Below are 25,003 nucleotides of genomic sequence, written 5' to 3'. Positions count from 1 at the left end.
AATGACTTGTAATAATCTGAAAAAACGAACTAGAAAGACCAAGCCATTTGCAAAATGGTAGAAATGATTGATCCATTATGAGACTATAATCATGACCGCAGTGTTTTTTCTCCCTCTATCTCCATGACAACACGAACCTGTGCCAACCAGAAGATGTGCATTGGACCCATCCAGTGTTCCCCAGATTTTGTCTTGTGAACTGACCAGCATTGAGGCAGGACATGGGTTGAAGGCTCCGGATACTTCGTTCCAGTCAAATGATTGGCGGAATTCACTCGTTGCTGTGGGCAACTTAAAGGTTGCATTCTCATAGATGTATGGAGCATACGTGACATTTTCTCTTTTGTAAGGTGAGACCTGGCAAAATATCACACACATTCAAAGTAGAATACGTCCCTGGAACAGATATTTGGACTCTCAAATTGTTACACTTCTTGTTTACCACTTGTGGCAGCTCATTTTGAAGTTCTTGGAGTAAGTAAAGCTTTCACTGTCTTAGTTTTTGTAAAAATCAAAATTCTAGTTTTTCTCTATAAGACAGGGACAGCAGCCATTTTGAATTTCAACTATCGGTACATATCCATTCCTTTGTTTCTTCTAAGTTATTTTCATTCTTGATTTGGTAAGAGAATGTTTGAAAGTTTTGTCAAAGAAAGATTCAGCAAAAGTTTCACTTTTAATTTGAGGGCCACACTAACATAACATGTTACTATATATTATACGACTCATTTCAGCATGTCAGAGAAACATGCACTGTTCTTCCTATGTAATATGATAGATGTGTGCAATTGTAGGAACTTGTATGGCTTGGTAAACACCACAGAATAATAATTTACACTTTTGTGCCTAATAGCCTTCTTTGGTGTAATTGAACTTGTATGCTAATGAAACCATCTAAAAACATGCTATTGAGCCAATCACAGTGCAGCTACTGAGTTGAAATTTCACCATGAGGGAATACAAATCAGGCTTTACCATTGGTTCATTAACAAGTGACAAGGGTGACACAAAAATAGATGTATTATTCTCTATGAAACAAAAACTCATAAGACAGAGGTACTGGGACTTGCCATCCTTGGGATAAAAAATACCTGTAGACTATTTGATAGTGAAGGAAGTTATCTCAAATCTATTGATACAACATATTGAAGAAAGGCATGTGTTTTGACACTGCGACTCATGCAACTTCAGAACACAAACAACCTTTGGTTTATCAACTCAATAAACATATAAAGTGCCAAATTGACCTTTGTGTGTGTTTCTACATTACGTACAATAAACCTTACCGCTGTGAGTTCTAGGTACTGATATGGGCCAATGCTGACATAACCAGTGTCATCTCCATAGATGTGATCTGATTTCACCACAGTACGATTTCCAAAGATAGCCAATTCAGCTGCACCATACACTTCAACATGAGTAAACTCATAGATGAAGTCATCAGTTGGGGGTAACAGATATGCAATGGCTCCTACATGAGTCAAAATGTAAAGAAGTATTTGAAAATTTGATATGATGTAAACCAATACATGGTGATGATTCTCTCCCTTGGTTTATAGAAGATGTCTTTGATAATTTTCTCAAGGAATAAAATCGTATAGAAATGTGAGCAACACATACTATTGTTTTCACCGATAAAAGTATATGAAGGGTTTTTTACGTGGGTATACGTTATAAAACAGGGAGACATAGTACTAACCCTTATAGACATTTTGCTGTTAAAGTTCACTGTTGATAAGATATGACAAAAGACTCAGTCTACTGTCAGTTCAACTTTTATGAGTTGATTTGCAATGCAAATGACAATCATGTCACCTCCAGTAATAGTGCAGTGAAAGGGATTTAAATGCCCTCTACTTATCTGTAAATTTATGCCATGCTAATGAGAACTTACACAAGAAAGAAATTAGAGTGTAAATGAGTAATAAGTAAATCATACTGTACTTCTTTATCTATTATAGACACCCATTTAATTGTAAAATTACAATTACAGAGGCCACATCAACAACTGGTTCCCCTCACATGTGAACTGAACTGAAGTGTTAATTTACACTGGATCATATAAATCAATCTTTTATAGGGGAACAGATGTGTTACCCTTCTATGACCTCAAATAAACTTGCATAATTTTAGTTACCAAAATGGAATCATCAGAGGCCAGCATTTTCAAACATTTTTTTTTTGTATTTGAGTTTGAAATACAAATATAGCAACGACAGCTTATAAGGTCATATGTTGTGGAGAAGACAGCCATACCTGTTGACAAATATTCATTGTAGTGTTCATCTGTGGCTCTGTCACCAGTAGGTCTTGTCACCTTCAAACAAAACAGAAAATTGTATTGATTCCATTCTCTGACTTTTTAGAATGCTGCAAACTGGACTGAACATTAATTCACCAGATATCTTGTAAATTTTTGTCAAAATGAGGAAAAAAGACGAAACATAATCCATTTAGTTTGGTAGAATAAATCTTTTACTTTTCTGTCTTTGTTTTGTTTTGTTTTGTTTTGTTTGTCTGCTGCCTTCCCCTTCCATTCTTCCCTCATCCTTCCCCCCCCCCCCAACCTTTCTTTTTCCTCCCCAAATCAAAATGTGGACTTACATGTGCTTGTTGACATTTGTTGTCAATCCTTAGATTTCGATGGATGGGATTTGTCCCGCTCAGATAGGCAACACCCGGACCGCCTGGCTCTGCATTGGAATTAGAAACACTGCCACCTGCAAATGTAAAACATCAATAACTTTGAATCTCAAAATGATGCAGTTGTACATAGCTTTGTTGGTCACTTTGTTTCTCAATACACCAATGCAGGTGCAACATTTTGCACTGAAGACTTAAATTCAGATTTTGCTTTTATGCAACTTTCTTTATTCCTGCAGTTTGTGTTCAAATCCTGTGAATTAGTTTTTGATCAGAAAATCAATGGTAACACGCAAGAGTAATTTACGACAGTCTCATCAAAATTTTTGTACAATATTTTGGGGGGCATGTTAAAGGCCCTGTAGCTGTAACTTGAAAAAAATTGTCGACCTGAAAAAGGCTTTCTTTTTTCTCTTGATTTTCTTTAAATTCTGCAGATTTAAAGGATATAGTCGTTTACCCACTGAAAATTGGACAAGTTAATTTAAATTTTAACCGTTATTTTGATTTCCCGCCATTTTTAAAAATTTGTAATATTACAAAAAAAAACATAGCACATGGTGTCCCAGTTGAAAACATTCATCAGTATGCATTATATTGGACTACTCTGTTGTTTCTGTGAAGATCTCAAGGCATATATGCACTGCGTACTGTGTTTTTGCTTTATTTGCATGAGGGCGCCATTTTATGTTTGGGCAAACATATATTACTATCTTGCTCAAAATTGCACATGTAGTCCAGGTTGACAGTTTATTCTACCTGTATAGACACCCCTGAATGAGTACATTCCCATGAACTTGTTTTAGTTTGGAAGTAAAATCACAAAAATAATGCGAAAAAGATACAGCTATTGGGCCTTTAATGATAGACTTCTCAAAACTGCTGTATTTTAGTCTAAGGCAACTGATTTCACAATCTAACGGTCATGGTGTGAACAGAATATTTTGATGACATTATCTTTGAAATAGAGTAGCGGCATTGTTCAAGCTACTCAGTGTATGTCAGAGGAGTGTATGAAGAGGCATCATGACACAGTGACTACTGTAGCCGACTTGCCATCATAGTCTGGCGACTTCAGACTCAGAGATCACCAGTATGAGAGACTCTATCAGACGATGGTACGGTTACCACACAGGCAATATGAGAGTGGTATGTGTGTGGTCAGCTTGTGGTACCTACCTTTGGAAGTAACTTTTCCACTATGGTAATCTCCCGTTTCATAATAAATGTTGATTCTTCCACCAGATCCACCGCCTCCATATCCATTGCCATTTCCTCCATTGCTGGCAATAGTTCCGGTACCAATGAAAGATTCAGTACGTATCCAAAGCCCACCTCCACTACCACCACCACCATTAGACCCCTATCAAAGAGCAACGATGACTTAACAAAATTATTCTCCATCAACTGAAGTTACCAAAGATACATGTTTGTAATGTCTCTGAAATTATTCACTGACCATTCAAGTCCTACCGGTACTTATAATCACAGTAAGCAGTATATTAAACAAGTTAAGGTTCCAAGACAAGAAATTGACCTTTTTTAATCTAACAATTCTCAGGTGGTTAATAAGCTCAGAACCCCCCTAAATTATACATTTTCTGAAAGCCTAGATATAGGGAACAATTTGGTAACCACAGTGTCACCATTGTTTACATAACTATCACATGACAGGTAATTTGCATAACCTTTCAAAAATCTGTTTTCCCTATGTTTTGTCTCAATACTTCAAAATATCTTACTCAAACTTGCTGGAATACAAGCTGTCACAACGCTCTTCTAAAGTGTGTCTCAGATTTTTTATATCTTGCTTAGTTTTTTTAGCACAATTTTAAAGAAATTAAGTAGGGTTAAATTCGCTGCTCTGGAAGTTTTTCTGGCATAAAAATTGTTTAAGAAGGTTTAAAAAAATTCTGAGACACACTTTTAAAGATCCCTGGGACAGCTTGCACTCACACAAATTTCAGCCATATATCTCAAAGCATTGAAACAAAACATAGGGAAAACCGATTTTTGAAAGGTTATGCAAATTACCTGTCACGTGATAGTTATGTAAACAATGGGGACACTATGGTAACAAAAATGTTCCTCTATATCTAGGCTTTCGGAAAATATATAATTTACGGGGATTCTGAGCTTATTAACCAATAGAGAATCGTTAGCTTTGAAAGGTCGATTTCTTGTCTTGGAACCTTAAGCAATGTTTCATTTTAGTTGACAAAACCTGCCACTAGAGGAGAGCTTCATGGGAAGTGCTGCTGAAACTCTGACATGCACTCAGAAAAGTTTTATATCATGTACACTGGCTGTAAAGAAATCTCAAAATCTTTTCTTAATCCAAGACAAACAAATACAAGGACGTGACAGTGACAGTAGCATGGGGAATTTTAGGGTGCTTGATGAAGTACCCAGATGCCAAAGAGAAATTGGCATACAGCATATCTTCATTTCATAAATGAGTATTAATGCCATATCAATGCCTGATGTATACAGAATCTCTGTATATTAAAATGCTAGTAATAAATGCATGGGCAAAGAGCGTCCATATGAAATATGGCATTAAACAGGTATCTGCATTAGAGATATATCTACACACACCTGGTTTTACGAATGGCATTAAAGCCGCACTTTTCAATCCCAGGTTCTCGCATTAGTGGAGTTCTCCTCCCAGTCAAACATTGGGCCAGTACGATGTTTGATTCTACTACATTGATTACACAAACTGATCTAAACCTTTTGTCACATTTTGCTAATCCTGCAAACAGAGTTTATGCAAGCTTTTGATTGACGGTCGGTTCAAATCACCAACGGTCATTGATTCCCCATCACAAACGCTCAAATTTCCTAAAAAAATTGTCTCTACTCGCGTAGACTTTGAATATAACCACAGAGTTCGATCGGCAGCAACTTCGCACTGACCGCTTGGCAGTCTGTCTGTGTTTTTGCGGTCGGGAAAAACTAAAAAGTGGCATTTTCTGGAGCGTGTGCCCGCGTGTTGCCTGTTTGGTGTCCACTTACACAATGAATACCGCCATAACTTGGCGTCCTTTTAAAGGGAGGCTCCGCCTTTAAACAGGTATCTGTATTAGAGAAACCGGTATATCTACACACACCTGGTTTTATAAATGGCATTAAAGCCGCACTTTTCAATCCCAGGTTCTCGCATTAGTGGAGTTCTCCTCCCAGTCAAACACATGGCCAGTATGATGTTTGATTTCTATAATATTGATTACACAAACTGATCTCAACCTTTTGTCACATTTTGCTAATCCTGCAAACAGAGTTTATGCAAGCTTTTGATTGACGGTCGGTTCAAATCGCCAATGGTCATTGATTCCCCACCACAAACGCTCGAATTTCCTAAAAAATTGTCTTCCAGTCACGTTAAACTTTGAATATAACCACAGAGTTCGATAGGCAGCTAGTTCACGCTGACCGCTTGGCAGTCTGTCTGTGTTTTTGCAGCCGGGGATAACTAAAAGTGGCATTTTCTGGAGCATGTGCCAGCATGTTGCCTGTTTGGTGTCCATTTACACAATGAACGCCGCCACAACCTTGGCGTCTTTTTAAAGGAGGCTCTGCCTTTAAATAGGTATCTGCATTAGAGATATGTCTACACACACCTGGTTTTATGAATGGCATTAAACAGGTATCTGCATTAGAGATATGTCTATACACACCTGGTTTTATGAATGGCATCAAACAGGTATCTGTATTAGAGATATTATAGTCTACACACACCTGGTTTTACCAGACACACATACTTACAGCAGCATTTTCAGCATTCAGACTGATATGCCCATCCATGGTAAACGAATGTTGAACTCGGAAGTAAATACGGCCTCCGCCCCGACCACCAGCTCCACTGCCGGAGCCACCACCACTTCCCCACTCAATCTCTGTATCCCGGAATATGTCAGCATACGGCATGTTTGCCAAAGTACATTCACTTGATGATTTGCAGGCTCGGCCACCTCGTCCACCGTAACTTGCTCCAGAACCCCCATTATCAGAAGATGAAATTCCAGCACCTGTGAAACATTGATGTCATGTCAGTTGTTTGATGCTTGATCACCATGACAATCAATAATTTATATGTGAAATATCAAAACAATTGATAACTTGCATATTCCGTTGTCTTTTACAAGGATCTTTTTTTTGCTTATGCATTCATAATTTATAAATTGCAACAATAAACAGTCACACTTTTTCTATATCTTTTCTGAGAGTGGCCATGATAGACAAGTATGGGACCTAAAAATTCAATACTTGTTTCATGTATGAACAACTACATTCATAACAGTATTGGTTTCATTGTACTGGTAAGGTAAGATATAAGATTAATATTGTACGGTTCTATCTTGCTACTTTTATAAGCATGTTTGTACTTCCTATGTCTGCATTGGTGATCAATTTGCTCTGAGCAAGACAGAGGAAAAAGTATTCCGAGATCAGCTATCATCTGCAAACCAATATTCTAGAATTGAATATTGAATTTATTATTTTTTCAACAAATAATGAAACTTTAAAAATTTATTACGACATTAAAGGTCTAATATCATATACACATCACAGGACGAAACAAATGATAATAAATTTTTGACCAGGTTGATCCATGATATTACTGGTATGAAAGAGAAAAACAACACAATTAGCACAAAGTGAAATTGTAAAGTGGAATAATTGGCTGCTGATTTGTGAGAGAATATTTCAAAATTCTGTAAATGAGCAGAAAGAAATTCTGAGTAGATGCAGATTAAAAACTGGAGTTCATTTTTAAAGTTTAAGTCAAAGATAAATATAATGTACACACACATAATTACGAAAGAGTTATCTTGCCAAAATTTTGGGTTTTTTTTAACCTATTAAGCGACCACAACTGTAGGATTGTTATTTGTCAACCTTTGAAAATAAACTTACTAGTTGCTAAACATGAACTGCAATTTGTGACAAGGCTCCCTAGTTACTTTATAATTGCTGAAAGCCACCTTAGCTTGGTTATGACGAGTGATCATCAGAGAATACACAGTGACAACTACCCGGTAACTTACCTGGTCCTTCGTCACTGAGGTAACCGCCACCATCCACATTGATTTGTCCGGTGTTCCCGACAACGGCTGTTGGAGTTTCAAGATGGAGAGATCCTGTCTTCAACATCCCATCAACAGTAATTTGAATTTCAACTTTTAGGGTCGAGTAGGGGGCTCCGAGGATGTCATTTACAGTCGGACCCTTATAGTCAATGTCAAAGACACCCCCTTCGTCTATTGTCAGAGTTCCACAAATCAAAGGAAATTCTTCAAGGAACGGGATGTATGATTTCACACTGCCAGCTATGTATGCAGAGAATATGTACCAGGTTGTGTTGGGTTCAAAGGTCATGATGGCACCGGTGTCAACTATCAGGAAAGTCCATCCATCATCTTCAGATAGTAAGCCACCATGGAATTCACCAATCACAGTCAGGTTGACAAGATGGAAAATGGATGCTTCACCTGCTGACCATTGTCTGTTTGTGTGGTCCCCTGCTGCAGTGTCAAGTTTCATAGTACCATTGATTGTAATGGCATTGGTCTTTTCACCTGTTAAACCACGAATGGTGATTGGTTTCAGGACTTCCACCAGGCCACTGTCGCGCACCACAATTTCATCCGCTATTTCTGGTGTGGCTGGGTCAAAGGTCATACTACCACCAACAGTCAACTTGATTGTGGTGAAGGACAAGTTCAAGGCAGTGAAGTCACCATCAAGGGTGATGTAGTCTGCCAACAAAGTGGAGTATGTCAGGTTGGTGCGGCCGCTGCCTTCGTAGTTTCCACTGTCAATTGTGATACTGCCACCAGGGAGTTCAGTGAATTCAACACAATATGGCCTATCTCTTCCTTTGATTGTGATTGGATTGAGAATGTCGACTGTTCCAGCAATGATGACAGTATTGATTGACAGTTCAGATGTAAATGCCTGGAGAGTGAAAAGTCCTACAGGACCAACTGCTAAATTGTACCATCCAGGGCCAGCTGTCAGTCCACCAGCATGCAGTGTACCGTTCACTATGACCATTTCTGCATACAAATGAGAGGGAACATCTCTCCAAATTTCTCTATCTCCACCATCCTTGTCCAAAAGTATACTTCCTTCACTCCCAATTCTCACAAAGTTGCACAAGGGGTGATCCTTCCCTTGAATTGTAGCTGGATTAAAAATCTCCATGGTGCCTGCGGTAACTTCAATGTCATTACAACTGAATTCTCCAAACGCTTCAAACTTGAACTCGGCACTGCTGCCGTCCACTACCAGTGTATCCCAGCCGTACATTTCACCCGTATCCACAGACAGCAATCCGGCCTGGAATTTACCATGGATGTACACCTGATGCGCAATTAGCCGGGATGCATTTGACCAACTTCCAGCGTCTCTACCTGTAATGTCATGATACACTTACCCTCATGTCTGACAGCTGGAAATAACATTTCTGTGATAGACTCTGTGATGATTTGATTACACAAATTTCAACAAATACCAACAAATCACTTTGTAAACATACAACATCATCACAGACTATTTTTCTACACAAACTGTACCAGCAGGTTCACATGCAAGCAAAGTTCACACATTTATGCAAGTCACCCTCTGTTCAAAGTACTTTGCTTATCTGCAGGTTTTGGCTGTATTGAAATTTCCCTGCTACCATTGTGAGAATAACCACCACCATAGACCTCTGTGCAGTCTAGATTGGCATTAATAGATAATAGATGTGCAGTATGAATTATGCAGAAAGTCTAATATCCCTTCTTTGAAATATGTTGACAAATACCTTATGGATTGGGAATATCAAAAGTTACTTTGTTGATTTAGGGTGGTGAATGTGTAGTGTTGAGGGTGTTTCAAGAACTTACAAAAACGAAAATTGAATTGTATATTACCGGTACCTTTATATGGTTTGACAAACTTTTGCTTATGTCTGTAGGAGCCCCCTGGGGTGGTTCACTGTGATGTCTGCCTAAGAGTTGTCAAAATTTCAAAAGTAGAATCCAAAATGTAGACCACAATTTGGGTCAAATATCAAACGACTATCTTGGTGAATGCTCTCTGTATCAGGATGACGGTATAGTATTGAGATGAATTATAAAAACTCTGAAAGTCCTACCTGCTACATCGAACAATAATTCACCGTCAAGACCAATAGAAAATGCTCTCACTCTGTGCACACTTGTTCCCTCAATCCATACAGGATTTTGAATCATCATCAGACCGTTGACCTGAATTTCGTTGATTTTAAGCTTTCCGACAGACGTGAGATTGAAAACACCCGTCGCTTCAACAGATAATACATCCCAACCATCCCCAACGTAAAGTTTATTTGCTTGGAAATTGCCCTCAATTTGGACAGTTTCAGCCGACAAAGTTGAGAATGAGTCTGAAGAACCACCTGTGAAAATTGAGAAGTTGTTTGTATAGCCAACACTTTGCTACATCAAGGAACACTTTACCTCCCCTCTCCCCAACAGTGTTACCAATCTACCAAACAGCAGTAACTTTGAGAATACAACATTCCCAAACAGGCAAGGTTTAAGGTTTCCTATCCACTTCCAAAGTGGAATATTTACTGATCATGTGAAAGTTACAATGAATCTAGTTCACATCAGGTGCACTTACATATAATTGATTAATAACAGGTTACAAGAATAAAGAAATTTAACCCTTGTTTAGCACTTTATCTTAAAGGTGACAGCATATTAAGAAAGACAGAAGAGGCAAGCAGTGCATCAGTTAAAATTTGTCCTTTCTCAACCAGTGCAGAATACAGCAATATACTGTACCTGAATGTGACAGCAACTGTGAATTTTTTATTTGAAATTCATAATTTTTTGTTCTGTACCACATATAGATCAAACACAGTGTCATAGTACAACAGTTCTAGTTCCTGGAAGCATATGGAATGCTGAGTATTTCACCTGTCAAAACTTATTGCTGATGTTAAAATTGATTTAAAATCAGGACAAAATTTGTCAGCCACTAAAATTCTAGTCACAGATAGGCTGGGGGTGTGACAGGCAAAATGCCGTGTATTTCAACATCTAATGAGGAGTAGGCCAAGAAACTGTGCCTGATTCAATGTGTCTTACAAACCTTTGGAACAAATTATTTAAAGTTTTCAAGTTTACTGGCTCTCTGGTTGAGTGAAGACAAGTGAATGGCAGCAGAGACTATAATGCAAATATTAACAGCCTTTCATTACACCAATGTTTTTAAAAGTTACTTTATCAGCATTTCAAAGCAGCCAAAGACTTAACAGCAACTTCATGCTACAGGGAGAACATCGCCACAGCATTTGAACTCATTACAAATCAGCAAACTTTGCAAGCATGGAGCAAATACATAGTACATGTTTGGTATCATTATGTACTATCTTAGGGGGTATGCCATACTTACAATTATGTGCTATCTTAGAGGGTACATGTATGCCATACTTACACTTGTACTATCTTAGGGGGTATGCCATACTTACAATTATGTACTATCTTAGGGGGTATGCCATACTTACAATTATGTGCTATCTTAGGGGGTATGCCATACTTAAAAATCATGAAAGGCACCCCAAATAATTCTACCAGTCATGTACATGTACCATAGAATTTTGTTTGCTCACAATACATATGTCTATACTTGTACTTTTATAACAATGTGATGAGTATTTCTACATGATAACGATATTAAAAATGTATATTTAGCAATTACATAAACTTTCTATATTGTGACATTTATATTTGACAACAAACATATCGTTTCTGGTAAGCTATTATGCCACTACAGGAAATATTTATCTGTATTCATATGGTATGCATTTTTATACTTTTTGTCATCGTTTTCTTAATGTTTACTGGTGTTCTGAATCATGCTTCCAATCAAGGTTTCTATTTCAATTGTAAATTCTTCCATTTTAACAATGATGTATACCCATCTGAAAGAAAAGCTTGTGCGTTAAGATTTGTTTAGAAATGTTGACTGGCTCATGTGATTTCAGAAACAATGAAATGTAAAGTCAATGAAATAAAAAAATATCTGTAAGTGGCAAGATATTTATTAAATTTGACATTTAGAGTATGATGTTACATGTTATGAACATGCACACACATGCCTACCCTGTTCATCGAATCGAACTTCTCCATTTTCGCCGATAATGAATGACCGCACCCTGTGTGTGTTCGTTGCACGCCCTTCCATCCAGATGTGGTTCTGTACAATCATTTGACCATTTACTGTAATGTCATCAACTTCAAACTTGTCGACAGAGGTAAAGTTGAAGAGGCCACCTTCCAAAACGTTGAGGATTTCCCAACCAGTTGACAGGACATCGTCTCCGTTGTTCTTCATTGACTTGGCATGCAGCTGACCACTGATTTCTGCGTCTCTGAAATACAGCTCCGACCACTGCACCTCTGGGTGTTCTGTTCCATTGATCACCATATTCTCATCTTCTGTATCAAGATACACAGCACCAGTATCGACAATAATGAAGTTGAGAACTTTCGTGCCACCCAGTTTGCCTTCAATTATTGCTTTGTTTGTCATGTTCAGCATGCCTCCAATTTGAAAAGTGTCGAATTTCAGCGGACTATCCACGGATATGGTAGCTGAGGTCTGTACACCCATTTGGAGAATCTCTCCGACCAAGGATGACGGACAGCTGACCTTCAAAGATGACCTGTCCTCCATGATTAGTTCAGCAAAGCCACCTGCTATATGGAGACTGTAGCCACAGAATGCCGGATCGTTTGAATTTTCCAGGATCACTGTAGCATCTTCCTTGATTGTGAAAGCGTTGACGTGAAAATCATTGTCTGCATATGGATACAGAGTCATCTTGCTGTCTTCAAAACCACCAAAGGTAAACCAATGGGATTGGTCTGTTCTCAGCTCACCCCACGCTGACAACGATCTCTTGAAAGAAGTTGAGTTTCCTGCGAATTCCAGGACAGCATTGTCATAGATATAAAGTGTGGATGTACTTACAGAGTTGTAACCGAAATGGAAGATGTTGCCACTTGCCACATGTAATATGGATGCCTCTTCACCAAATATATCATCAAATATTGCAGTCTCATGGTTGAGGACAAGATGGCCGCCATTTTGCAGAGTTACCTCGTTGAAATTGTATTGGCCGACTTGCTCTGCTTGCAACCATGCAGCAGCACCTTTTGTGAAATATATGAGTGAGAGTTAAAATTGCTGTTGAAAACGATGCATAGTAAGGATGGACAACCATGAAAATGGGAGGAAACCAAAGACCTGAGGCTGAAAAAATTATTTACAATAAATGTTATATCTGAACATATCTATTCCCTGAGGCAAAATTAGGTATCAAAAGTGTATGTTAAAGTGTGTTTACTCAAAGCAAGGAAATTCATTTGATGAAGTGTTCAGGATTTGTTTTATCAGACAGTAGTGTTCCAGAGTTATATAAACTTTTTTGAACAACAGTCAATCATTAAATGCATCAGGAAACAAACTCAATCTGTTTTCAAAATCTCATAAAACTTCCCGGCAAGAGTGAATTGAATTGAACTGTAAATTACCTGAGTCTGCTATTTGATATTTTGTACATTCATCTGTCACTGGAAACTGAAATGAAAAAGTCACAGGGAAAATGATACAAATATAGGTTCTGTGGTCAAAAGACTCAACAATGAAAATAATCTATCGCAGCAACAATACAAGAAATGTACGAAACAAAGTTCATGTTAAATACAGTGATAAACTGCACGTGAATTTGCTAATCCTCTTTCTCGATGGGGATATATTTCACAATTAAATGCTACATGAACACCAAATTTTGAGAAAAGACTCGCAGCGAATGTATCTCTAACAATTCTCTGTGATTTGACCGTCATCCATTCAATATCTATGCTCTGTTCATTCAATGTTTATCTATGAAATATCAAAATCACACGGACTATTGTTCATTGTTTTGAACTTGAAAGCAACTTAGTTATTGGTCAAATGTCATTCTTGTGAACTTGATAGGATGACTACAAAGAAAGCCTCACACAATTATCACACCACAAGGAAAGAAATGCCCTGCCAAAAAGGTAAAATTTTAAAAAGCTTCATGACGGATTTGTTTCTGCTTCTGCCAACAAAAGCAGGTTTACAATTGGTCAAACTTGCCTTTGGTTGATTGCCCATGTTGTCAATTATAAGTTTATGGACTGATCCCTCCAATGTGTGTATAGTTCCTGGACCACCAGATTCCGCCTCTGTTGGTCGTTAAAAAGTACATTGGCAGATTTCATATCAAGCATTAAAGAGGAATATAATAAAGAAAGGCAGCAGCATGCTTTAAACTTCAAAACAATTGTAGTATTCCCACTCATCATAGGTCAGTGAGTGTCTTACAATTCTGCTGAGGACTTTGAGATCCTATCATGAGGGTGATGTATCTCACTAATCTTGCCATTGAGGGCGCTGTTTCTGACAATAGTCCGGTCTGTACGTGATGATCTATCCCAGACAACCTTTTCAGGTATTAAACCTTGGTAACCCCTGTCAGGCTAGACATGGCAAAGCAGGATTTTATGAGGCATCACTCTTTCAATCTGATGGCTATGATCACTCAGACTCAATAAGATTAAATACAGAGAGATTAAATGGTGAGTCAGGTTGCCAGGGTTACATGTACAAAATGTGGAAATGTACTTAGCCCAACCAAGAACAAATTTGTAGTCTACAACTCACCATTGTGACCTTGACAATCTGTTTCTGGTGTATGGCTCTGGATTTCTGTGATTTTAAGCAGAAGTTTACAACGATTGTAAAATTTTGAAGAAATATTGAGTGTTGTCACAAAGTAAAACAAACTATTTAGAACTCCATAATATGTTACAAAAATATATTTTAAAATAAATTAAATTCCAGTAAAAAATGTTTTGACTAGCTTTTACTGTTGTTTTTCAGGTCTTCTGCTCTTACAGCATTTTAAAACACTGGCATTTCACACTTTCCAGGTCAGTGTCCTATTTTTTTTCCAAGATGTGAAAATTAAAAGGATTAAGAAATATGGAAAAAATGAATCAAAATTTAAAGTCATGCCAAACTGAACTTTTATATAGCAATTGCATAGACTGTACTCACCATTCTCATAACCGTATGAGCCCATTGCCATGGATATGTGACTTTGCCATGATTGAGGGTTGATTCTAACTTTATTTACCAAAACAGGGAAATCTAGGTAGTTTATTTTTTCATTTCGACCATCCACATTACCAGAAAATAACACTGTAGAACCATCCACATCCTGAAAGTCAGTTTGAAATTGATTTAATGTCACAAAAACACTTTTCAAAAACTTGGTACAGTGTACATTAATGTTAAGGAAGAGTGCTTATTTCTGTTCTAGCTGGATTACCTGTGGAACTACCATAAAGACATGATCTACTGAAATATGACTTTGGTAAGAATGGAGGGCTGTATAATTGCTACTTTCTCTTTCCTAAGCTACAAAGAAATTGAAAAGAATACAACCCCTATGTTCAAAATCATCAAAAATCATCAAAATACACACTTATCTTTAATCTATGTAGAAAACTGTCAAAATTGTCAGAATCTGAACACAAGTTTATTGGATTAACACCACAGTCTACATTATAAGAGATATCCCATCATTCACTCTGATTTGCACCATCAGAGATTGCAGATGCATCTCTATTTTGTGTAGATCACTACTAGACACATTAGGTGAATTCTGAAAATGTAAATTATTAAACACCATTTTCCCAGGAAGCCCCATTATGAATTATTTGGAAAATCATACTTCATTAAGAGGGCCTTAGAAAGCTGGCTATTTTGTAAAGATCTAAAACTATCGTGTAGCCCGCCTAGCAGAATAGTTTACAGCAAAATAGGACAATTTAGCTACATCAGTTTCAGACAAAAAAGGACTGATTTTGTACCATTGCTGTGACAAGAGAAATTTGTCATACAAAAGGCCACCACTCAGTTTGTTATGATGGAATTTGTTATATCTGCAATCCTTGTGTTATGGGCATTTTATTGGAAATTTTATGCCATAACTACTTTTCTTAACACATTTTGATAAATGGATTTGATGAAGTTGCAACATCTTTTATCTCAATTTTAAGTTAAAATTAGTAATCAAAAAAGTTCTCACTAAGATGATGATACAAATGTACTAAGGTGATGATACAATCACACAGTTATGGATAATTGCCAGTACTGTGAGGTGGTTGGGTCCAAACTAACCCATTATCTACATGTAATGGTTCAGTCCAAATTTACCAATTACTTTCAATAATAAGAGTGGACCTGTTTACAAGTAAATGGGTTGCGCTGACTAAACTGTCAATAGTTTGAGTTAATAAGACCTTGTCATCTAATAATTACCTTGTACTGTTGATATCCACTTCCACTGTCAATCTCAAGGTAGTATGTTTTCACCCAGTATTCAGTGTTTTGGTTTCCTCCATAACATTCTGTTCCTTTACATCCCCTTGTTGCTATGGCTGTCAGATAAAATGGCTCTGTGTATATGGCATCCAGATAATGATTTGCATTGTTGGAAGATGGTCTCCAGTTTGTGTTGCCATTCTCCAGCCTACCTTGTTCGGCGTTAGTCTGAGAATACTTATTGCTACTGCTGGACATGGATGACGCTGTCTGATAGGGATCTGTATCTCCATCTGTGATGGTACAGACAAGAAATCAGTAAAACCAGGACTGAATGGTCACAAACACACTTTTTTTTTGGGGGGGGGGTTTCAGATTTAAATCATTTATAAGACTTAAATTTACAAGAATGACATAATACAGCTTCAAATTTCATTTGAAGATTCAACTGTCATAAATTTTAATGATTATCAAAATTATCATCTGTGGTATTGGAGATTATATGTTGCATTTATATTGTGAAGTCTTAACAACAAACATATGGCAGTCCTGGGTGCCCCCTTTAATGTTCAAAAGAAAGTTGGAAGAAATTGTTCACTTTTTACTTGTTATTAACCAACTTCAGTTTTAAATATCCAGCAAGTCAGAAATTATCATCATTAGAAATAAATTATGCAGTTCTATAAGTTGTTGAATTTTCAGACTTCTTGTTTAAGAGACTCGTTGAAAATCAGAGTTTTTATCTTATGAACATTTACATTTATATATAATGACTATTGTTTAGATTTTTATGTGTTATGATTTAAATTTGTCATGTAAATGAGACGAACTCCTCAAGGCGTTTGTAAAATGAACTAAAAATACATATTCATATTCCCATCAAATGGAGGCCAAAGCCACAGACACAGCAGTTACAACAGGCTCTGAGTGTATGAACCATGCATTCTTTTGTCCTTGCAACTTTGATGAGGCGGTATAACATGCATTGTGCACGCAATGCTTGCCCATAAAAACACTGAGACAAATCATTTTCAGCATTGTTCTAGGATGATGTGCACTTCTGTATCAGTTCCTATACACATGAAGACAGTGTGCACCTTCAGCAAATTTGACGTGCCACCAGCTTGAAAACTGTCTAACACGTTTTAACACATTTAATTTTACATTTATATGTGAATTAGTATAGGGCTGATTTAAAGAAAATTCATGAAATCCCAGATTTACTCGAAGAATTTAGAACTCTTGGAGTATTGCTTGCAAATGCTCCGGTATATTTCAACCTTGTTCAAATGGCTCCTCAAAAAGTTGTGTTATTTTGTGGTTTCCCTAACCAATTGTTTTACATGTATTGCCCTTTCTAGGTGAAGAAACAGGATTTAGTGAGTAATGAGTAGGACCACAGTACTGTGGTAGGACCATGGACTGGAGGTAAAAAATACATTCATGATCATGTGATCTCATGATGATTATAAAAACTCAATCTTGTACAGTGCCTGAAAAAATATATTGGGGCTGTAAATACCATGCACATTCTTTTGTTATGAAAATATATAATCCTTCGTCCTAAAGAAGAGGTGGCCAAAATATCAGGCCTTGATGAGATCTCTACGACAATGAACACACTGTGCTGGGTCCAATTGCTTGGGCAGCCCTGCTAAGCTATGCGATGCTTGGAAAGCACACCATTACCACCATGTTAAACTTGTCTCAAACAGACAAACGCCTCTTTAATTTTTTGTCATGGGACAATAGTCGCCAGAGCTGATCACAACTGTTGTACAATAGCATTTAAAGTAAGCGTGTCATTCTGAAATCTTCCAAAGAAAACAAAGTGTACGCCGTGAATCGGTGCCCTTGTGCATGCATGTTGGTCTTTGTTATCATGACAAAAGCCACCAACTAAGAACGGCTTTATGGCCTGTGTATAAGTTTGAGCACGCATAATAAGTGACTCAAGTAAACCTTTGGTGACCTTGATTATAATATTTACCCGGTCTTCCTCCGTGTGCGAACACCTGACCCGTAAAGAGGTTATTGTTGCGTTCGATAGAAATGCGTCCACCGGCCCCTCCACCACCATTTGTCCCTCCACGCCCTCCAACAGCTGATATTCGTCCGCTGCCCGACAGCTGGTCGGTCCAGATGAAGATACTTCCTCCGGCTCCACCGCCGCTGGAAGAACCGGTTGCATCTTCTCCGTTAGCCGAAATAATACCCTCAACCTCGACAGTGAAGTTGCCAACTATATGGAGGACGCCACCGCCTGCACCGCCATTGGAACCGCCACCTCCACTCCCTCTCTTGACGGGTTCGATGTGGTTTCCATAGCTTTCGGACTGACCGGCGGAAAGGTAACTGGAAGACGGTCGCCCTCCCCTACCACCATGTCCACCTGTAACACAAAAATTGCAAAACAAATGTAGCGGTGATGCTTGGGGCTGCGGGCTGACACATTGAGAGTCTAAGTTTTGCACGGTCGATGTACAAAAAGCTTTACAAGGGACCGTGACTTCGCCTGTGCCGTCTCGATCTATCCATCCCGTAGTCGATATGCCCGCCACTGCAACCTAAGTGAGTATTTAAGTTGCAGTGGCGGGCATATTGACAATCGATTTACACGTATGAACATTCAAACAACTACCTTAGGCCAGGCATCATCCATCGGAAGCCAAGGACATAAATGATACCTGTAAACAAGTATAGTACAGCTTGGTTAGGCCTTATAGGCGCCGTGTGTAGCAAAGCTCCCTCTTGCGGCGAGTCGGAGTATGATAAATGCCAAATGCTCTGCTTGTGTGACGTCATATTGTATTCAGCTAACAGTCGGACCGAAGTACCTAGTGACACTCATCACTTACTCATTCACTGTATTTTCTGCATTTCAAATTGAATTCCGCTGCGTTAGAATTATACTGGACAGCGGCAACAATTATCTGTGTGTTTGTTTCTTGGTTTTGTGTGTATCTAACTGGTAGTTGCATGGTTTTAATTGGACAGAGTCACTCTTTTTCAACATTTTTGTGATATCAAGAACACATGATGTGATAATTGCATAAAGGCACTCAGGGTACAAAAGATCGACAGTCTACGATTGCAAAAGTGTCAAAAATTACCCCCTTGCTGACTGCAAACAGATAATTTTGTTTGTGACCGCTAGACAAAATGGATTTTTCCTTTCGAACTCGCTTTCCTATGGACATTTCCACAAAGCAACAAAAAGCTGCTATGATGAAAGGTACCGTCAATTGTATGAGCTCCAAACACGGTCGCCTGTTTTCTAAAATTCCACTCTGCGCCTAGGTGCACCTATATACATGTGTAAGTTCTTCTCATGCGTCTTTCGCGTGTAGCGTGTGTATATATAAGCTAAGCGTTACACATGACTACAGTGCGTCTGAGCGAAGAGCTGAATTTTGGAAAACATGCGACTGTGGTCCAAACTTCTGTAATAGCGTAATTTCAGCCATGAGCATTGTAACACTTGTGCACGGAACTTAAATTTTTTACCAGCCCGTCAAAGTTTCACTCTATGTTTAATCACGGTCCCTCTATCGGACGACCGTGGTTTAATTTTGTCTGGCTGCAAATGGTTTTGCACAGTTGACATGCATTTCAGCATGTTTCAAGAAGTCAAACAGCACAAACCACTTTTCATATAAAGCAAAATTAATGAAAAATGGTCTAAATAGAGCGACTTTGTCCCTTTAGTAAACAGATATTAGACGGATGGAACCATCGTAACGATTTACATTTACATTCAAGTTGAAGAAATATTTTATTCAAAATTTTAACTCGTATAATTTAGGCGAAAGTGGATATTGATCCTTGCCCGTAAAAGCCAGCCTGACAGTCAAACAGTCGATTTCAAAGTGGAAGAATTGTTACCACTGGTCTCTTGAAATGTTACTACGCTATTCTAACAGAGTGTTAACAAGAGTAAAATTTGGAGGGTATTAGTGAAAACTATTCGCGACTACCCTCCTGCTTCTATTTATCATAGCTTGAATCTAGTTGTGGTATTTTAATAGGCCTACACTTGGATGTATGCACATTTATAGGCGAAATAAAATTGTATTTCGGCTAACTCGACCTACTCTATTTAATATTTTAAAATTCGGCGCATGATTTTAGCAAATTTGCTAGACTCGAGCATAATTTTGGCAATTTCTGCTATTTTTGATTGGACACACCAAAATAAACATTCAAATCTAGGAAAAGTCTTCCCGGCCGACCTACGATATTTCCTAAAGACATGTTTAATGGAAACACAATATTTTTATGCCTAATCTGCTGAGGGTGTAATGCCAGAGACCGTGGTTTTGTGGTCGCACTACTAGAATGGGGTCCAGACACTTCGCACCAAAACTAGTTCACCCCACACAACTTCGTCCCAAAACCATTTCGTTCCAAAACCACCTCGTCCCAAGTACTACTTCGCCCAACCCCACTTCGCCCCAAGTACCACATCGTACTAAAACCACTTCGCCCAAAGTACCGTCAACTCGTCCTGAAACAACGGTATACGACGTATCATAAGGTTGTTTTTACCTACAACTTGGAAGCATTAATGTGTTAGGACATTTTGGCTACCACAAACCATTTATTATTGCATGAAACCATAAACGATAGAATAAGAAAAGAGAAACACGCAAATGCTACAACTATCTCAGGTGCCGTGCGCGGTATTGCACGATGTCAATTTCGCGAAATGCGTACACTTTCAAGATTTCAGTCCCAGGATGACAGGAAGGTGGTTATTTTCAGCTTTACCAGTTAGCGATAAGTTTCGGGCAAAGTGGTTTGGGGGACATGACTTTTTGGGCGAAGTGGTTTTGGTACGAGGTTGTTTTGGTGCGAAGTGGTTTTGGTGCGAAATGGTATGGGACGAGATGGTATGGTGCGAAGTGGTTTTGGTGCGAAAGAAGTGTCTGGGAACCACTAGAATGGTACGTATACGCGCCTCAAAAACAAAAAAAAAACAAAAAAGAAACAGCCGAGTGATGTCAGCTATGATTTGAATCTTTCCCGCTCCTAAAAATGAACCTCCCACCACGCAGCTCCCTAATTGGAAATACTCCTTCCCTCTTTGCCGCGTGAGTTTGCTTTTCCCGTAGGGAAGGACGACTGAGGTTGACGACTGATTATGTTGTTGCCGTAAAGGGTTGGGTGATTTACGATGATGAACCAACTTTTGGGCCGACCCTGTTTGCATGGCGGAATAAAGCCTATTTTTCAAACAAAATTGTCTGTTTCCTTTACCCAACTTGTCCTAATCGCAAGTTCAGGAGATGAGCTATGATCAAACTTTTTTGCTTCATGTTGATTTAAATTTAATGTAAAGCAAAAAGCCCAGCTTGTCATTTTCCCATGAGGCATTCACAGAATGGAAACGATTTTTTTTTCATTCGTATATACATCGCATCGCATCGCATCGGGTAAAGAATACATGGATTGCTGCTAGCGGGTAATAGGCGGTTTTGACGTAAGGGAACTCCGTTATTTGGTTGTTTATGTTGATGTTTATGTTGTTATTTGCGAATAAAATTGAAGACCAATAAGTTGATGTAGCTGTTGTTGTTTTAATCACATTGAAGTCATTGCTATTGTAACACTGCAATAATCAAAGCGATCAAATAGCTGGGAAGTGCTGGCAAGTACCAACCGGGATAAAGTACAGGGCCGACGTCAACGGTACCGTTAATCCCGATTATCGAGGAGGAAGTGTACCGGCCAAGCCTACTACATGTAATTACCATCCTGCTTCTTCAAACTTACAGATGTGAAATCCCTTTAAGAACGGTCACACAAAAAAGTGGAGTGACCGTGCTGTAAGGTGGAATACGCCTCTGGGACAGATATTCGGACTCTCAAACTTTTACTGTATTCTTTTGGCTTACCATGTGTGAGGGCTTGTTTTAATGCTCATTTCGTAAGAAAAAATTTCGTCATCTTAGTTTTTTGAAAATGGAAAATTGCATTTTTACCCTTACAGTTAACACAGTGTGGCGGCCAATTTAAATTCCAAATTGCAAATATCGGTAAGTGTTGGGTATTTGTTTTTCCAGTACCAAACCCCTGATTTTTATTCTTGAATTGGAAAGAGAATTTTTGAAAGCTTACTTGAGAAAAATCAGAGCGAAAGTTTAAGTTTTCCATTTCCGAGTCGCGAACTAAAGATTTTCCTTGCAATTTTATAAACGCCTTCAATATATTTAAACAATAAGCTAAAACAAGTTGGCGATCTTCAATTTTATAAGCAAATGACGTAAACAACAAAAACAATAACCAGATTACTGAGTCCACCGTGGAATTACTCACACAGCAGATTTCCGCGCATAGTGACTTGCGTAAAAACGGAACAACGAAGTCAATTAGCACATTAGGTCAATCTGAATTTTATCTTATCTAGGACAGTCTTGAGTGAAATGTGCGAAGTATGCAGACCGTATGTCAGCTGCTAACGGTGCATGTATGGTCGTTGCCAGACATAGGAATTGCATTGCATTTCAAAAATATCTCATGACTGATATAGAGTTACCATGACGAATCAACAGAACAAAAATATTTTATTGTATATTTCAGTAGATTTGCATGTGAAGAAAAGGGAACCTAAGTCTGGTGCAAAACACTAAAACAAATGCAATAATCTCTACGACTCCTAACACGTACATGTATTTACCTTTCTCGGTTTTGATGAGGACACAGACCATAGACTCTCTCGAGAGTCTATGCACAGACTCACGTACGTGTAAGTGCAGTTAGTATTCGAGGGCAATGATTACGCATGCGCAGATGTTCTGATGCTCGTAAGAAGACAATCCGCTAAACAGCCAAAGTCAATTCCGACCTTTGAACGTTTTTATCAAAAATTATAGTTGATTGATTGTACTCTGTTTTATCGTTTGGTGGTATCAAAAACAGACACTACATAACTTACCGTTGTCAAAGCAAATAAATGAAACAATGCTGTCATTAGTTCGCAAGGATGATTAAAGACAGAAATAGGCCCTAATGCTGTCATAAGATTGCAAGGGCGATTACAAACAGACACCAGGATCCACTTGATAATTTTCTCGTATTTTGATCGAGAGGGCGGTATTGTATCATAATGGTTATTCAACAGATGAACGTAGCAAGCAAGGCCTAGCAAGCCTCCTCATCCCGAAATAAGAAAACAATGAAATACTAAAATAAATTGTCTGTATCTTTAATATATTAAGATACGACTGTTGTATTATTTTCTTGGCGACACAGCAGTTCCATTAGCTCTGTCACGTCTCTGAACACGATTTTAATGATATCCGAGTAGAAGAAGAAAACAGTTATCTGCCGTATCAAGTAAACTGGTCAACGCCCATTTCTCACAAACTATGAAATAAATCCTTGCATGCATTCTGTCGCAGGTGGGGGGGGGGGGGAGGGGGGTGCGAAATGACAACGTTCGAGGTGGTTTAAAAGACGGCGCCTGATATACTTTGATATTTACTCTCTCGTTCTCTCTAATTGATATGCATTTTGATAGAACTTTTATAGGCGTAAATCATAATGTTTCACACAATTCAATGAATATGTGAACTCAATAATCCCGAAATCTATTCCACACAACTTTCTCGTGAAATACAATGACGCACTAGTATGCACCATGTGGCAACCTGAGCGCTGTATGGGAGAGACCTAAAGGTATTATGGCCCTCTTAACTTTTGCTCTAACTTTCAACAAGGAAACTTTCAACCATTTTCATACCAAATCAAGAATAAAACTTAGAGGCCACTTGGAAAAGTTTGGTACAAGAGAAACAAACTGCCTGACATTTACTGATATTTTAAATTCAAAGTGGCCGCTATCCCTGTGTTAAATCTGGGAAAAATAAAATTTTCGATTTCAAAAAACTAAAACCGTGAAACTTTTCCTGCTCCAAGAGCTTCAAAATGAGCCATAACAAGTAGATCAGAAAAGAATTGCAAATGTTTGAGAACCCGAAAATCATGTCCCCGATGCGCTTTCTACCTAGGTTAAAAACATCTACCTGCCTCCTTCATCGCACTGAGCATACAGTATAGAACTACATGATTCTAAAAGTAGGCTGGAAGCTTGATGCGACACGGACAAATATGGACTTCTTTAATTTGCACAACATTTAAATTGTTATACATTAGGTTTTTTCGTCGTTTGTTTTTTGTCTATTCAAATATTTCACCCGGTGGGTGTACAAAGTATTTCCTTGTACAATAAATTTTTCAGCTAATCAATAATTCTACGAAATAGATTAAGTTTCAAATATTTCGCCATTTATGGAGTGGTTAACAGTTGACGACGCCATGGAGACATCTCGTCACTGTTTCAATCTTCAAGTAGGCCGAAGTTCACACTGATTTCGTATATCTTTCCAGAATAAACCAACGACTTATGTGTTTGAGTCCAAACTTCGTTAATTCACTTCCACATGAAAATGACACGACTTTGTTCCAGGTCATAAATTGCTATTTAATTGACAGATATATACGTGAGGCGCCTTTGAATGAGTTCGTCGGCTCCAGTAACAAAACATTGAGCTGCCTCGATGACATGATATTATCGAGGTAATTCGTAGGTGTGCACTATGCAAACACAATGTGTGGTCGCGATTATCATACCCCACCTGGTGTCACCTCCTTGACCTTAGTTATTTACGGCACTTCTGTAACTTAGACGCCACTTTAAATTGTAAACTACAGCGAGATATCACAGAGACACTTAGGTGACTATACGCTTATCTATGGCGTCATCAATACGTATAGAAGTTTATATGTTTATATATATATATATATATATATATATATATATATATATATATATATATATATATATATATATATATATATATATATATATATATATATATATATATATATATATATAAGCTTACACACACACCTGATGGGTTTTTTTCTAGAATTCTGTTGATTTGAATAATGG

General features: G+C 38.1%; 1 protein-coding gene across 1 annotated transcript in view; it reads right to left on the bottom strand.

Annotated features, from left to right (window-relative positions):
- Positions 1–25,003, bottom strand: part of LOC139116585 (uncharacterized) — a 66,350-nt gene that overhangs the window by 16,232 nt on the left and 25,115 nt on the right. Inside the window, exons 2-15 of the mRNA XM_070679181.1 lie at positions 18,038–18,439; positions 16,045–16,340; positions 14,776–14,938; positions 14,380–14,424; positions 13,813–13,901; positions 13,221–13,266; positions 11,787–12,839; positions 7,695–9,062; positions 6,412–6,674; positions 3,823–4,006; positions 2,605–2,720; positions 2,257–2,317; positions 1,287–1,471; positions 138–357 (exon numbers count right to left, since the gene is read on the bottom strand). Coding sequence (XP_070535282.1) covers positions 138–357; positions 1,287–1,471; positions 2,257–2,317; positions 2,605–2,720; positions 3,823–4,006; positions 6,412–6,674; positions 7,695–9,062; positions 11,787–12,839; positions 13,221–13,266; positions 13,813–13,901; positions 14,380–14,424; positions 14,776–14,938; positions 16,045–16,340; positions 18,038–18,439 — 4,491 coding nt within the window. The remainder of the gene's footprint in view (positions 1–137; positions 358–1,286; positions 1,472–2,256; positions 2,318–2,604; positions 2,721–3,822; positions 4,007–6,411; positions 6,675–7,694; positions 9,063–11,786; positions 12,840–13,220; positions 13,267–13,812; positions 13,902–14,379; positions 14,425–14,775; positions 14,939–16,044; positions 16,341–18,037; positions 18,440–25,003) is intronic.

The sequence above is a fragment of the Ptychodera flava genome, chromosome 17 (assembly GCF_041260155.1).
Source record: "Ptychodera flava strain L36383 chromosome 17, AS_Pfla_20210202, whole genome shotgun sequence".
NCBI classification, from domain to species: domain Eukaryota; kingdom Metazoa; phylum Hemichordata; class Enteropneusta; family Ptychoderidae; genus Ptychodera; species Ptychodera flava.
Note: the sequence above shows the minus strand (reverse complement) of the source record. Positions and strands in the feature narration are given on the sequence as shown.